General features: G+C 42.2%; 1 protein-coding gene across 3 annotated transcripts in view; it reads left to right on the top strand.

Moving 5' to 3' along the window:
• RPP14 (ribonuclease P/MRP subunit p14) overlaps positions 1-17,124 on the top strand; it is a 113,911-nt gene that overhangs the window by 36,386 nt on the left and 60,401 nt on the right. For all 3 annotated transcript variants that reach the window (XM_085624750.1, XM_085624752.1, XM_085624751.1), the window contains exon 4: positions 9,981-10,057. In XM_085624750.1, coding sequence (XP_085480876.1) covers positions 9,981-10,057 — 77 coding nt within the window. The remainder of the gene's footprint in view (positions 1-9,980; positions 10,058-17,124) is intronic.

Below are 17,124 nucleotides of genomic sequence, written 5' to 3'. Positions count from 1 at the left end.
GTGGCATAGCCGTTCGGGACATCAGGCTGTACTATTGGGCCAAGCAAAACCAAAGGGAATGATGGGCGGAGTGTTGAACATTGCAAGCACTCACCCCCAGTCAACTGATCTGGGTTTAATCCATCACCGTTCTTTAGCCCACTCTGCCACCCCAGTTCAGGCATGGCCATATGCAAATCAGTCTGACCCTGTGCCTCATGGGAACAGTCAAGCCCGAACTGCCAAGCCATGTCTTACCTGGACCGGAAACAAGCTTCCTAGGACCGGTTTCTGGCATTTCAGCCGTCTTCAGCCAGGCTTGCTTGAATCCAGTGGCAAAGTGAGCAAGGGACTCAGGTCTGAGCATACCCTGCCAACTTATGGCGAACAAAGCAAAACCAAAGGGAATGATGGACGGAGTGTTGAACATTGCAAGCACTCACCCCCAGTCAACTGATCTGGGTTTAATCCATCACCGTTCTTTAGCCCACTCTGCCACCCCAGTTCAGACATGGCCATATGCAAATCAGTCTGACCCTGTGCCTCATGGGAACAGTCCAGCCCGAACTGCCAAGCCATGTCTTTCCTGGACCGGAAACAAGCTTCCTAGGACCGGTTTCTGGCATTTCAGCCGTCTTCAGCCAGGCTTGCTTGAATCCAGTGGCAAAGTGAGCAAGGGACTCAGGTCTGAGCATACCCTGCCAACTTATGGCGAACAAAGCAAAACCAAAGGGATTCAAGCAAGCCTGGCTGAAGACGGCTGAAATGCCAGAAACCGGTCCTAGGAAGCTTGTTTCCGGTCCAGGGAAGACATGGCTTGGCAGTTCGGGCTGGACTGTTCCCATTAGGCCCAGGGTCAGACTGATTTGCATATGGCCATGTCTGAACTGGGGTGGCAGAGTGGGCTAAAGAACGGTGATGGATTAAACCCAGATCAGTTGACTGGGGGTGAGTGCTTGCAATGTTCAACACTCCGTCCATCATTTCCTTTGGTTTTGCTTTGTTCGCCATAAGTTGGCAGGGTATGCTCAGACGTGAGTCCCTTGCTCACTTTGCCACTGGATTCAAGCAAGCCTGGCTGAAGACAGCTGAAATGCCAGAAACCGGTCCAAGGAAGCTTGTTTCCGGTCCAGGGAAGACATGGCTTGGCAGTTCGGGCTGGACTGTTCCCATGAGGCACAGGGTCAGACTGATTTGCATATGGCCATGTCTGAACTGGGGTGGCAGAGTGGGCTAAAGAATGGTGATGGATTAAACACAGATCAGTTGACTAGGGGTGAGTGCTTGCAATGTTCAACACTCCGTCCATCATTTCCTTTGGTTTTGCTTTGTACTATTGGGCCTCCCAGCTGCAGTTCATTAATGACTGAGTCTACGTAGGCTGGGAGGAGCCGGCCTATAGAGTGATACAGCAGTCATGCCAGGGGAGAATTGTGAACCCCTCTTGTACTCTCGAAGATCTCGACAGGAATGGCCTGAACACACCAAAGTGGTAATCCAGTGTTGGACGGAGGCCAATAAACTCCTGGACTGGGCTGGAAAATTGACATGCAAAACCTCGCTTTGGGTGGGTGATCCTTTAAGCGAAGTTGCTCCTCTGACGGGCTTTAAAGGATGGAAATTGATAGGTATAGAATATCTGGGGATTGTATGGAAGGGGGATTCACTCCTTACGTTCGAAGATCTCCAAATAGAGTACAACTTACACCAATCACAGAGGTACCCACATCTGAGACTCTTACATGCTCTGCGCACACATATACACAGTGGGGTTTCAATTCCAGACTACTCCCTGTTAGAAGATAGGATACTATTGGATCCCATCACGGAGAAACCAACCTCCACGATATACCGTAAATTGATAAATAACATACCAGACCCCCTGATTGCTCTTAGAGAAGCCTGGGTCAAGGATCTTGGGACCATAGACAATGAGGAGTGGCATGGGGAGGTTCAGAGCCCTAGAGAAGTTGCAATACGCTCCAGATTTCGCCTAGTGCAACCCAAGATTCTCCATCGCACGTACTATCCTCGCACTCACTTATACTCCTGGGGTAGGGCACTGACAGCGCTGTGCGTCAGGGGATGCGGAGAGGAGGGAACCTTTATGCATATTATGTGGGATTGTCCCGAAATAGCCCGATTCTTGCAGGGAAATGCGGACATTATGACCAAGGAGGTGGGAGAGCCTGTCCCATTAGAGCCAAAATGGCTTCTATTAATGATTAGAGGTGATGCTGACTGGTCCAGATATGTGGGAATATGGCTGGCTCTGTCAGCGGGTGTAGCAAAGCGTAATATTGCCAAGAGCTGGGAGATCTTGATTGGTGCGAGAGGGCTGAAGAAACAGTGTATAAAAGTAGGGGTTGTGTCAATAAGTGGGGGAAAGTGTGGATGCTGTGGATAAAGTATAGAGGGCCTGGGGCAAAGGATTAGAGGGGCGCCATAAGGTAGCAACACTGCTCGTTTCACTCATGAACATAATGTCATCGATTCTCTGTGTTTGATACCTGATGTACTAATGGAAATGCTTATGTATGATATGGTCTTTCGAGTTTTGTTAATAAAAAGATTTTTTTTAAAGTCTCCTGAAGAACGGAGCTCTTATCGACCCTCTCCCTGATTGATGCGGACGCAAAAGTGTTTTCCAAAATCCTAGCTTTGCGTCTCGCTCCCGTTATGCACAATGTGGTCTCAGAACAACAGCATGGGTTTATCTCTGGTAGGGACTCTACGGTTCATATTAATACTGTAATCTCGTCATTTGATGTGGCCAGTAAAACTAAGGATAATATAGGTATGATCATGTTGGACGCGGAGAAGCCTTTCGACCGCGTTACCTGGGAAGCACTTTGGCTGATCATGGATAAATGTGGGATAGGCAGTCGATTTATTACTCGTACAGAGGCTTTATATGAACTCGGTCGCTAAGGTAATGGTCGCCGGCCATTCGTCTTCGTCTTTCCTGATCAGTCGGGGCACACGACACGGATGCCCACTCTCTCCCCTGTTTGCCCTGTACATCGAGCCTTATATAAGACATTTTAATCAGAACAAGGGCATGCAACCTCTCTGGCTGAATGACTTCAATCTGAAAATGATGGCTTATGCTGGCTATGTTGCAGTCTTCTCTAGCTAACCGAAGGATGCTGTCGATACAATAGCTAAGGAAGCTGAACAATTTGACTCCTTCTCTGGCTACAAGCTGAACCTCTCCAAGACGCAGGTCATTTTAAGTTTCAAGCAACATGACCCTTTGATAAAAATGGCAGATGTCGCTACTTATCTTGGCATAAGTCTGTGTAGCTGTATTGAGAGGATTATTCCTTTAAACTATGAAACTCTTTTGAAGAGTCATAGTGATCTTGCACCAATAGCATAAACTCCCGTTGAGCATCTTGGGTAGGTGTAACATTGTGAAAATGAGTATACTTCCATAGTTCTTGTATTTTTTTCATTCAATACGATTGGACGGGGCAATTAGTAGCTTCATATGGAGATATAGGAGACCCAGACGTGCTATCCGCCTTTTGAAGCTACCCTACGCACAGGGTGGTTTTAGACTACCAGATTTTAAGTTATTTTTCGGGCATCATTCACTTGCCGTATTCGAAGCTTATTGGTTGGATACAAGGCTGGACCAATTGAATATGGGTATCAACTAGCATTAGGTATTAACTCCCGATTATCTATGCACAAATTGATGGACCTCAACTACTTTAAACGGGTGTGGTTCAAAGTAGTAAGGAATATAGTCCGATTTTGGCAAGAAATTTGTACAAGATTCTCATTACCAATTGTACACTCGTTGGTCCCGCTTTGGGACAATCCTCTTTTTCCCAGTATTTCATATTCAATATTTCATAGCTAATCTAGGGCAGTTGTTTGATAGGCCTGGTTTTCGGACATTCACTTCATTACATCCTGCATTTGGGCTCCTGCGGCAATATTTTTTCATATATCTACAAGTGAGGGACTATAACCTTAATGACCTTAAGTATAGGAGTGATACAGCAACAACTGACCTTTTTACTTTTTAATATTCTGGACAGGAAGCAAAGATAAGTATAATTTATCAGAAGTACATGCTCAGTGTTCCTGATGATAGTTCTCAACTTACTTTAAAATGGAGCCTGCGCTTCATGACTACAGTCGCGATGGCCAAGCTAAAGGATTTGTTAGCTGTCCTAGATCAGTCAATTAGCTAGACTAGTCTACAATTACAGCAATTCAAGACAATCTGTATGCTATAGTATACACCTGAGCGTATTTCGACATGGGGCACGGCCAGGACCACAGAACACTCCTACTGTCCCAAATGCAAGCTATACGCAGCAGATGTAGTCCATATGTTTATTAACTGGCCTAAGCTCGAAGGTTATTGGGACAGCTTATCCGAATTGATCACACTGCATACTGGGATTCAAACCAATTTGAGCGATAAGGAAATCATGTTGGGTAACAAAGATGGATTGGTTCCTAGTCTGAGAGCATTAATCATGATCATAATTGTTAGTGCTCGCTTCTGTGTCGCTAGGGCATGGATTGACCCCATGCCCCCTAAGGTGTCTGAATTTTGGACTATTTGTCAAGTTTATGAATGTGAAATCGCTTTTGCTAAATCTCGGGGTCCTCGACCAATTAAAAAAATGGGGAAAATATGGTCCCACTGCCATTGGTTATAGCCGAATATGTTTATCTGCCCATCTTGGACTAATGTATTAACTAACTTTTAACTCTCTTGTATATTATCTCATCCCACTTTTAACCTGACTGGAGCTATTTTGAATGTGTAAACGACTTTATTGATTATTCAGACTCTTGATAAAAAATAAAATAAAAATTAATAAAAAGAAAGAAATCCAGCTCACACTGTCAAATGTTTTTTCTGTGTCCACCAGGAGAGGGGGGGTACCATTTCTCTTCGTTTTCTCTACTAGGTGTGCTATTTATCTTGTCTTATCGAAGCCTTGCTTCTCTCTAGCAAACCCGAATTTGAGCAGGCTCTATCAAACAAAGTACGTTATCTAGCCTTTTAGAAAGCACTTCAGTGCAAATCTTGATGTCTGTGTTTAACAGAGCTATAGCCCTGTCGGATTTTCAAGTGTCAGCAGGTTTCCCAGGTTTCAGCATCACAACAACCTCTGCTTTTGTCATTGAAGGACCTACTCCGGGATCACCATTAAGAAGGTTTGTTAGTGGGCCCAGAAGCAGGGGAAAACATGTTCATAAAGTACTAGGGATAGCCGGTCTGGGCTGGGAGCTTTAAAAGGATGCAAAAATATAATGGCCGTCAGCATATTCTATATTTCAGTGGATTTTCTGGTTTCACTGTCAAGTTGGAAGCTGGGTCTGATCCAGAAAGAAGCCATTACCTGTCAGTCCACTGGTTTTGTTGCAAATAGTTTGTGGTAGAATGATAAGACTAGATCCCTTTTCTTATGTTCATTTGTAAATTTGCGCCCTTCTGAGGCCCTTTTTCTTATGTGTCCTTTTAACTTTCAGAGCTCCATGTCTAGTAGCTACCAATGAATCTGCTTTATTGGCCTTTTAATAAAATATTTCTTTTACCTTGTTGGTGCTTAGCTGTCTTCACAGTGTGGCTAATTCCCTATCTCATATTCTTGTGGGAGCCTGTTTATTTGTGTGTTGCGTGTCTTCTTACTACTGTGTTAGTTTAGTCTTGAGCATGCATTCTTCCCTCGGTGTCCTTGCCGATACGAGAGTGGCTAATCCGCTCAATGTGGCTTTAACCACATCCTAGTGGTTGTTAAGCAAAGTTTCTTGGGAGTCAGTTCCTGATGAGGAGTCCTGTATTAATTTGGCTGCATGTACCAGGTGTATCGTCAGGCTTGTTTGGTATTTCCATCTTTTCTCTTTGGGTATTGCAAATCCCTTCAAGTGTATCTCAATTTCGAAATGGTCAGACACTGTACCTCCTATCATGTGCATTTCTGAGTCTGTGAAGTAAGAGTGTAGATGTGACTATGTGGCCAGTTCTAGTGTATTATTTAAGGACATAAGAATATTAGGAATTCATCTCTCCCCTCTGAGTGTAGGTATTCCCAGGCATCCTTTAAATCTTTTGGGTTAATTCTTTTTTTGGCTTTCTTTACATAGACTTTGGAAATTGAGAGTAATGGGCTTTCCTGTCTTGGGTTAAGTCCCAGATTATGTTAAAATAGCCTTACAGAATGTGGCGACCTTCTGCTTTCTAAGTAACCAAATAAGTAAAAGGAAAACCTTAACTTAGACTTTCCTCCTCCCTCACTCTTAAAGGACTGAAATTATGATCCCGGTAATGCTCAGTCGTCGTATCCAGTGCTAGTTCCAGAGTGCAAATTACTTCGCTTGGGATCATTCAGGTGTTCCTTTTATGAATCTCTGGTAGATCCCAGTCCCTGTATGCTATATTTCTGGTGGATGTCAGTGTTTCATATGTCACATATAGTTAGGAAGCAGCCTTGACATAGTCAAACCATTTGAGGGTTCCCGGCAGCCCGCCCCTTTTATACCATTCTAAGACCAATCTAGGTGGTTTTGTAAGCTTTTCGTTAGCTCTACGTTATCTTCTCACCTCCTCCCCTCCCCAGACCATCTCTCTATGAACTTACATTGCCATCACCTGACTCTGAGTGACTTGTATCGTTTCCTTTTCTATTTATCCTTATATTTGCTGGGCGAGTAATTACCACGTATAGCAGATTTGTCTTTTTAAAAAAAAATCTTTTTATTAACAAGGCTCGAGAGACCCTATCATTCAAAAACAGTGTCATGAGTACATCAGTTGTCAGATACAGAGAATCAGTGACATTATATTTATGGACAGAGCAGGCACGTGTGTTACCCCCTGGCATGCCGCTATTCTGCCACCCCCAGCCCTCTATACTTCTCCACGGCATCCACACTTTTTCCCATTGCTTGACACCCCCCCCCCCCTATTTTTGTATACAGTCTCCTTGGCCCTCTGGCACCAATCGAGATCACGTGCCCCCCAGCTTCTGGCAATATTGCGCTTTGCCACCCCCTCCGACAAGGCCAGCCATAGACCCACATATTTGGACCAGCCTGCATCACCACAAATCATTATTTAAAGCCTTTTTGGTTCTAATGGAACAGGCTCTCCCACAACCTCTGACATGACTGCCGTGACTCTTTGCCAGAATGTGGACACCTCGGGACATTCACACAGTATGTGTATGAAGGTCCCCTCCTCCCCGCATCCCCTGACACACAGCGCAGACCGGGTCCGACCCAGAAGTACAGGTGGGTGCGAGGATAGTATGTGCGATGGAGGATCTTGAGCTGTACCAATCTAAATCTAACGCGTATAGCCACTTCTCTAGGACTCTGGAGCGCCTCCTGCCATTCCTCATCATCCACAGCCCTTAGATCGTTGACCCAGGCCCCCTAAGAGTGACCAGTGGATCCGGGAGGTTGTTAATCAATTTGCGATAGATCGTGGAGGTGGGTTTCCCCTGAATGGGGTCCAGCAGTAGCCAGTCCTCTAGCGGGGAGTAGTCTGGTATGGAAACCCCTTGCTGGATATGTGTGCGCAGAGCATGCAGAAGCCTCAGGTGTGGGTACCGCTGCGAATTGTACATATCATACTCTTTTTGAGGGTATTCAAACGTGCGAGGAGTCTCCCCTCCACACATCTCCCAAGTATTTAATTCCTATCAATTTACAGCCTATGAAACCGGACAGCGTAGCCACTTTCTTCAGAGGTTCACCCGCCCACAGTGGGGTTCTGCCCATCAGCCTCCCGGCCCAGACCAATAGTTTGTTGGCGTCCCTACAACACTGGACCACCACTTTGGTGTGCTCCGGCCAGTCCGGTCGCGACCAACGAGGGTACAGGAGGGGTTCACAATTACCCTTTGGCATTATTGCCCTATCCACTCTGTATGCCGGCTCTTCCACCCCTACAGATTTGTCTTTTGTTAAGGTTTTGAAGCACCTCTCATTAGTATTTTCTCCTTTGTAGTGTTGCCGCTGAGAGGTCCGTGGAAGAGTGAAATTCCATTGTCCCAGAACAGTATCATTTTAAAGGCAGGCGTTGGGTTCTAAGTCTTTTTTACAGGGGGTTACTGGAAAACTTGACGAAAATATCCCTTGTGTATTCCTTGTTCGCACACTGTGTGCTCTTACATTCCCTATTTGGATTGACACCTCCTTCAGAATGCGTCTAAAAAGTTTCACAACCTACCTGATTATGTTGCTGTCATTCAAGTTCCTAATTTTTATTTTTTCCCTTTGGGATCTGTTTTCAAGGCCTTCTTCACGTAAACCACTTTGTTTTTCCAGATAGTAGATGGTGGTTATTCTGCTTTACTGCGTTTTTGGTCTTCAGCTTGCTCCAGCCTCTTGTCCATGCTTTGCAGGTCCACCTTAATCACCACTATAACTCTACCAATGTCCAGTTCCGATCAGTTTCGTGAACCATCACTTAGCAGTTTCAGCATTCCTTCTGGACGGCTCCAATGGGCCAGCTGGCCTGTGGCATGACTCTTGTATACAGTTCCCTCTTGGTGCATCTCATCAAGGCTAGCACCATTTGAGGGTCACCCCCAGTGAGTGCTGCTCTTCTGTGGGACTGTGGGGAAGAGGTGTATAGGTGATTTCTGGCTCACCGCTTACTCCCTGCTGTCCATCCACTTCTCCTGAGTTTTGATATAGATTGTTCGGGAGGATCCAGAGCTCTTTCCTCTGCCACTTCTGCAGAGTCTATTGCATCATCTTGAAATTAGTGTCAGGTGGCTGCCACTTATCTCTGAACTTTGTCTTCTTTATGGTCTGGGGTGAGGGAGCAGCGCTAAGTCTCTGTTTGCTGAAACAAATGTGGAGGATTCTCTGCTTCTTCCTTCTTGCGCTTCTTGATCAACTGTCTGCTTTGAGGGCCACGCTCGATGAGCATGCCAGCCTGCACCAAGAGTTTCCTGTTGCCAGTTGGGACTAGTGCATGTGAGAAGTTGCTGAAAATGACAATGATATTTGAACATCAACCGGGTATTTCCAATTTATTTTTAGTGTTTTACGGAGATCTTTTTTTAATATAACTTATATAATTTCATTTGAGGAATTGATTTTATTTTTTCAAAAGGAAAAACATAGTTTATAGCAAAAATTGCATAGTTTAATAAATTTAGAAGCCTATGTCTGGGGAAAGAGTGATTGCTTTTCCAAACGTACATATTTGAATCGGACATTTGAATGAATGCTGTCTTATAGCCCAGCTTGTAAGAAACGGTTCAGTTACAGTATGAACTTGTAAGATCTCCATAACCGTAGCAATAAAACTTCTCTATTAAAGTATAAAATAAAAGACAATAGTATAAAATCAGTCTAGCTTTATTTCCTGAATTGTGAAATTTGCGTTATTATTCACTTTTCCACTCTACCATATCAAGGAAACTCTCTGTCGTAGAATAGTAGGAGCAGGATGGAAAAATGAAAGACTTGCATGGGATGCAATGAGAGTACTAGAGTGCTCACAAGTGTCCTTTCAGACGTATCATTTATTGTGCAAATATACATGGAATTAGTGTTATTAAACTATTTTACTTCTTTTTTGAAGATTTTGTTGTTAGAACTCAATCAGTCTCCACCCCTTTAGGAGAAAGATCCCCTCCACCAGTGCACCCTGTGAAAATCTCAATCTCTTGAAATGGGCTTCTCTTTGCATCATACATTTCGTTCATGAGAATCTGCACACAGAATGCACCAGGCATCAATAATCAAGTCTTTATTTGATAATAGAATTTGCACTAAATGTTAGGGGTGGACAATATGATTTTACTGGGTAAAATATTGAAGGAAGGAGTAGCTGTCATGAGGAGCGGGACATCAATGTTAATTTGTATAATTCAATCCACAACTGATGTGTAAAAAAAAAAAACTTGGAACACAAAAATCTGAGTGTTTTATGGTAGATGTGTTTGTATGCATTTAGTTATAAATTGATACTATCTGTTCTGCGGTTTCTTCTTTATTCAAATTAGATTGGTGCAGCTTTGCTGCTTGATGTTCTGACATTTGATGAACAGACGCTGACTGCAATAATAAGAATTTGCAGCAGGTAAGAACCCATATTGTAAACTATGCTATTTTTTGCATATTATGAAGGTTTCAAAATACCCTTTTTTTGGAGGGGGTTTCAAAATAACGAATGTATAGCTTTGATTATAAAAAGTTACTGTGGAATCAGTCACCAGATATCACACCGTTTAGTGTGTCTGTTAGTACTCTTACTCTAAAATGTTAGTCTGATTTGTTGAGTACATTGTGCAACTTCTTTCATTTTCTGTGATATTTTATTGCGTAGAAACTAAAACAAAAGGTTTGTGTGCGCACATGTGCATGGTTTGACTACCACCTAGTTTAGGAATCAAAATGTTATTGATATCCTGTTTGCCATATTACAAGTGCTGTAGGCTATAATGCACATGTAATACGGTCAATGGGATATCTGTCACGTTTTGACAGAGTTTCCCGTTTGCCAAGCTTTGACTAAGGTCCTTTGTCTGGTGCCATCTGTACCAAAAAATGTTCGGAAGTGTGAATCGCTGATGATCATAGGTCTTCAGCAGCAAATGGCGTTCTTTCTTTCAGAGGTGGATGTGAACAGAGCACCTTCTAAAATGTCACCCTGAGGCTAGATAACTTTCTTAGCAAGGTAGCTGCATGCATGCTTGGCACTGATGCAGAAACCTCAGATTTGGCAGAACCAAAGTCTATACAGACATCTATCTCTGATTTAAACAAGCATTAGAAATGCAATAGGTCTTGCATTTTTTTGAGTTGGAGCTATTGGCATAGCTCAACAGCTACCAGACAGAAATTGCCACTTTGCAGGTGCCGAAAAGAGCATTGCTCTTTGAAACGGCCTGAAAGCCTAAAATGATGTTGATGGCCAATAAAATTAAATGACAGATCAGGATGACCAAGAGGAACCGTGGACGTATTGGGATGGCCAACGCAAGCAAACAATGAGTGAAATCGCCTGGGCATGACCCAAGCATAATTCATGGGCATGCCAAAAGCTGATAAAGGACATTACAGGTCGTGCAGACAGCACATGCTCGCTGCCTAGGCTCGACCTAAAAATCCTTTGTTTGTGGAGTTCAGAAACAAATGCTTTTTTTTGTGAAAGCGCCCCTTGCAGCGCTTTCACTTTAATGGCAGCCCCGCCCCTTTCTTTAGATGCAGCGTCATTCACTTTCTCTGCACTCCTTGCAAAGCTGAGCGCTGCCCTTTAACACACGGGCCTCACCTTCCCCCTCCCTGTCAGTGTGCTTGGAGTGAGGTCTAGCATTTGCGAGAGTTGGAGCTATTGGCCTTGTAAATGACAATGCCTTTCATTTATGTGTTGGTTTTCAAAACAGATAAGTAAAAGGCATTGTCATTTACAATGCCAATAGCTAAAACTCTCACAAATGTGAGACCTATTGCATTGCAAATGCTTGTTTAAGGAATGTGATCATGTTGAATATGTGTGATTGGGTTGGGCTAAATTACGCGCAGTGGCTAGTAATAAGATTGGGTTGGGTTGAACTGTATGTTTCTTGTTCTCAAATGATCCACACATTTGCTAAATTTTAAGAGGAGGGGGTTCTGCTATATAAATGTTGTTGGGGTTAGTTCCCCTTTCTGGGGTTTGCACCACATATAATGAACTTGAATGATACTACCTTTCTGGAGTTTTTGTAGCAAACTTTACTGGGAGCTTTTTTCCTTATATTTGTCTTCAGTGGGCAAATTGTTGGTTTGAAAGAGAGCCCCCTGTTTGAAATGTTTTTAATTTAGGATTAGTTATGAGGTAGCTGAGGCCATACTTGTTTTTGGGGTTCACTTGCTTTTTAGGTAACTTTATATGTTGCTTATTTGTATGCCAATTTCCTTTGTTGTGCTATTTCAAGCAGTTGACTTTGTATCATTGTCACCTGTTTACATCATGAATGTTATGGTAAATGTTTTTTATATATATATATTTCGAGTACGGTAGTGTTTTACCTGACTTGATATTTTTTTTTCTGGCTGCCGCAGGGGATGACTCCAAAGTTGTCTACACTACCATGCACTGTATCAGATCTGATGTCTACACTACCATGCACTGTATCAGATCTGAGTAACAGAATGAGGGTTATTGTTTCATCTGTTTTCTTACAGCTGGCGTTGTCCAAGCCATTTTGATTTTACTATAATTATATATAGTATACTTCTAGTGACTTTCAGCCAGCCCTCGACTTCCATTTGTGTGTTATTCATATCCTACCCCAGCCCATTATAGCATGCAATGTGGACAATGGGTCAGCTCATTTCAGCCATTGGCTAGCATCACTGTGAGTGAAGGCATTCTGCTCTTTCACACACAAAGTAGTTCCCTTCAGTGCGAGTAACTACTATGACAATGCGTGGTGGTTTTTTGGGGGGTTTTTTTTAGATCAAAAATATTTGTTTTTTGGTGTGTTTTTTGGTTTAAATATTGGCACAGGACTTGAAGCTTCCCTAGTAATTACACCTCATTGCCAACATATGTTTTAATAATTTGGTAGAGATTGCTGTGAGCCTTTCAAGTTTAATTTTAGTACTGCTTATTTCAATGTCTATATGGCATGTCAAGAAACCATGCTATATTACATTGAATCTTTCTGCCTCCGATCTAATTAAGCACTTAATGTCCTAGTCTTTCATCTTTGGAAATAATCTCTTTCTGGGTTTTGTGGTATTGAGATTGACGTGTTTATTTATTACTGTCCTTTTTAGCCTGCATTGGTCTTCTGCTCCCCTTTTCTCCTCCCCATTATCGCTGTATCCGTTGCCTTTTTTTATTTCTAATCGACAACTGTTTTTCACCCCTCTCTTTTTATCACCTCTACTATCTTTACTTTTCCATCACTTGTCTTTCCTACATCCTTTCTTTTGCGCCTTCATTCTCACCTTGGTTATCTGTGCATTCGCCTTTTGTATGTGTCTTATCTCAGTTAACCAGGGTATGTGTTCACCGCGTATTTTCTATTATCGTGACACTATTAAGTTTCTTCTGCTTGCCATCTTCTCTTTAATGTAGTTGATCAGCATCTCTTTCCCATTGTACCCCTCTTTGTTCTCCCCTCTTATTTTCTCTTCCTCTAGTTTTCTCTGGCATTTTTTGCATTTTCTCGGTTTCAGGTGTTGCAAGTTTGGGTTCTGCTCGTATTTAATTTCTTCACAGGTTTTTATAATTCTCATTTTGATGGTGAGATTTTTTTCCGTAATCTTGATTCTCTAATCGTTTTTTGAAACTGTATATTTTGTATTGCTGTAAGTATATTTAGTTTATACATATTTATGGCCATATCGGTTAATCCCTGTTAATTGAACGTGTGCCAATATTCTTATTTTTTTGCTTGTATATTTTCCGCTTTGCACAATCTAATGTAGCTGGTTATCCACTTTATATTGTATAAATGTTCTCCATATTCATTTCTCCTGTGAAATGGCTAGGCTGACTGCTCTGTTCAATGTCAATGTGAGATTTTGTACACTGAACTAATTTGCCTCTCTGCATGGATTACAGTAGGCATGTGCGTTCTACTCCAAATCACATTTCACCTGTAGGTTGCTAGCCAGGTTCTATATCTGTATCTGCAGGCCACAGGGTGGCTGGGGTTTGTCTTGCCACTTTGTGAAAGGCGAAGCAACCTTAATTTCCTACTACTGCCTACCTGTAAGTGGGCGGCTCCTTCCTGCATGTAAGTGGGTCACTGACGGATCTACTCCATGAGCTGGGGCCAAGTTAAGCCCGCATACTTCCAGTTGCCCTTTACAGCTGGTCTACAAATGTGATAGTATGCTGTGAAGGGTAGGCATATAAATTTTCTAAATGTTAAAAGCAGTCCATTAATGATGCTTGTAGATTTAAGGATAGTTCGTGGTTAGTGTATTGTTCTAGTACAGGGTTCTCAAATGGGTAGTTTGTGAGCTATTGGTAACTATACAGCTACCAGGAAGTAGCTCTCCTGTATGCAACACAGAATATTAAATTAGAACAGTGCTTTCCTTTCAGAGCCATGACCTACTTTTTAGAACAACAAACTTTTGCAACACTTTAATAGACATGAGGCGGGCTGTTGTTTTATGTCGCTATAGCATTGTCGAAGTGCAGTGTAATTTACAGAACGCACATTTTTCAATGAAATGGCCACTAAATTAGCACAGACATATAGTTTTACTGGTGAAACTATATTGCACACACATGATAATGTGTGGAAATCGGACTTGAGTGAATATTTATTATTTGTGCATCACAAAGTAGTGTCTTGATTTGTTCTGATCCTATTTCAATCTTTGTTTCCATCACACTTGAAAATTATTTGAAAAAATGGAATTGATTTTTGCTTTCCTAACTGCAGAGTTTGTACAAATCATTTACAGATATTTACAATGCGTTGTTACTTAAATGACATCCCACAACCTTTCCTTTCACAATGTGGATCCAGCAAAATTGTCACTTAATTCACTTTACTTTTCTTACTCTGGCTTCAAAGTGAGATGAGTTTGTAAACACCAGTCCCCATGTAAAAACAACTTAAGCAGCAATTTGTAGCCAGAGATTTGAACTCTGTTTTTTCAAGCACACCAAATGTGACAAGATAAATGCAGAATTTAAAGTCATCTTGTTTATAGCTTGGACTTTTGTGATCCACTAAATGTCGGCTCAGGGCCCACCAATGGTCCACGGCCCACAGAAATTCTGAATTGTAAGCTTTTGCTTAGTTGAATTAATATATGTATCCCAAAACGGAAATGTTTGTCTTCCTGATGAGAGTGTGTCTGTTTTCAGAACACATAAGCTAATGTATTTCTAAAATACATTTAAAGCTGATATTGGAGTCCTACGCAGACATCTCCCAGCTCATCCTCTGACTCTAAGAAGATCCCACCACCAATTCCAACTCCAATCACTGCATGATGAGTGTAGCGGACTGGATGAAGACCAACTGCCTGAAGCTCAACACGGACAAGACAAAAGTGTTGATTTTTGGGAACAGCTGCTCCCTTTTGATCAACACCTGGTGGCCCTCCAAACTCCGACCCACATAAACAGGCTATGCTCAAACCTTGGCATCATTCTGGACAGCAAACTCGCCATGAAGTGCCAAATCAACGCAGTCTCCTTCCACATTCTCCACATGCTCCGAATCTTCAGATGGCTCTCTATTAGCACCAGGAAAACTGTCCCTAGTCACTAGCTGGCTGGACTGCTGCAACGCACTCTTAAGCAGCAATCACCGCCCAACTTCTAAAGAGACTCCAGACCATGCAGAACTTATCTGCCAGACTCATCCTCAACGTCCCCAAACGGACCTACATCACCCCCTCAGGAACCTTCACTGGCTCCCCACCCAGAAAAGATGCCAATTCAAAATGCTGACACAGGCCTATTAGGCCCTCCACGCCCAAGGACCAGCATACATCAACCACTGTCCGAACTTCTACCGATCCTCCAGACACCTACGCTGCGCCTCCTAGCATATACTCCCACATCTGACGAAACCACAGTGGAAGACGTTTCTTCTCCTACCTCGCCACCAAGTCCTGGAAAGACCTTCCCCTCCATCTCCAAACATCATCCTCGCTCCCGGAATTTCTGAAAGTGACTCGAGACCTGGCTCCTCAACTGATCCCAGCATGATCCCAGGATCTGGATACCCTCGCTGGTGATTAGTTGCGCTCTACAAATCAGAGTTGATTGATTGATACAATATTACTAATATTATCCAGGGTCCAGACACCTCTGTTGGGGGGGAAAACTCCAGAAGCTTCTCCCACTTTAAAGGGGGCACCTGGTGTACAAATGGGGCCCTCAGTCTTCAATTAACTCCTGGACCTGTTGATACTAGAGAAGAAGGGCTGCCCTGGGCTAGAAACATCCTTTTCACGTATGTTTGGGGGCATTCTATCTCGTATACAAATTTAGAATTAACATTTCATTTAAATCTTTATTTCGACGCATTTGTGTCATAAAAGAGCAATAGAACATTTGTTATCTTACATTTTGACATTTGCTAGCACAAAAGAAAAAAATAATAAAAATAGCAGTAAATAAAAAGCTAACCTATTCGTATATATCCATAGCGTCCATGTATACAATGTCTAGTTTCATAATCTTTGTCAAACACATTTTACCCGGGCGGAAAATTTACAAGGTTAAAAATACAATTTAACAATAAATATAGTTTAAAAACTATTAAAATAGTATTAAATCAGTAACCGCTAGGGCATTTTTTATATAAAAGGAATTCTTAAAAATTCGTATGAAATTCATAAAAAGCAACAACCACATATACCTAGTTGGAAAATAATGAAGCAACAATTACATGTTTTAGTATCATGATCCTATTTAAAAATATCAAATAATGTATCTCCTCCATTTATCTTTTACTTTAAAAATGTAGACCCAACTTTATTCTAATAAAATTAGCAGCAAGAAGAAACCTACTAACTCCAAAAACTATCACCTGGCTGGTGTCAGTTTTTAAAATTCTACCAGCCTCCTTATAGGATCTAGAGCCTATTTTATGGCAGAGTGGTACTATCCACTTTTTCCTTGGTGTTACATAGCTGGAGCAGAATAGAAGTATGTGTAAATCATCTTCCTTAGTACCATGAATACATGAAAGACAGAGATCACTTCCTGATTTCGCCCAGCTTTTTTCAAAGGCCTTAGTTCTAAGGGTACCATATCTAAATTTTAGGTACAAGGTTTTTGATAAAGGCGGATGGATCTCGTCTAAAAAAGGTTCAAAAGATGCAACATCCTTAAACAATAGGAAGTTTTCAGTTAGCGGTCCATGAATTCTTGCATATACTAATTCGTTGCTCACATAGGACCAGAAAGATAATTTAACAATTTTCTTGGAGCACGAATTCATAGCCTCAGGATCATTCCAAAAATGGGCTAATCCAATTATGCCTAACCAGATTCTTACATGCTTGAACCAATAAACTTTATTGCAATCGTCGAGATCCATAACTTCTTTCAGGCCATTCTTGTAATTAACTAGTTCTGGGGTCGTCCACAATCTAACCCACAGCAATAATGGTCTCAATATTGCGTGTTGATCTGTTCGTTTCAGGTTTAGATCTAAAAGAAGTGGTATT

The sequence above is a fragment of the Triturus cristatus genome, chromosome 9 (genome assembly GCF_964204655.1).
Source record: "Triturus cristatus chromosome 9, aTriCri1.1, whole genome shotgun sequence".
Classification (NCBI taxonomy): domain Eukaryota; kingdom Metazoa; phylum Chordata; class Amphibia; order Caudata; family Salamandridae; genus Triturus; species Triturus cristatus.
This window is presented reverse-complemented; position numbering and strand designations above follow the sequence as displayed.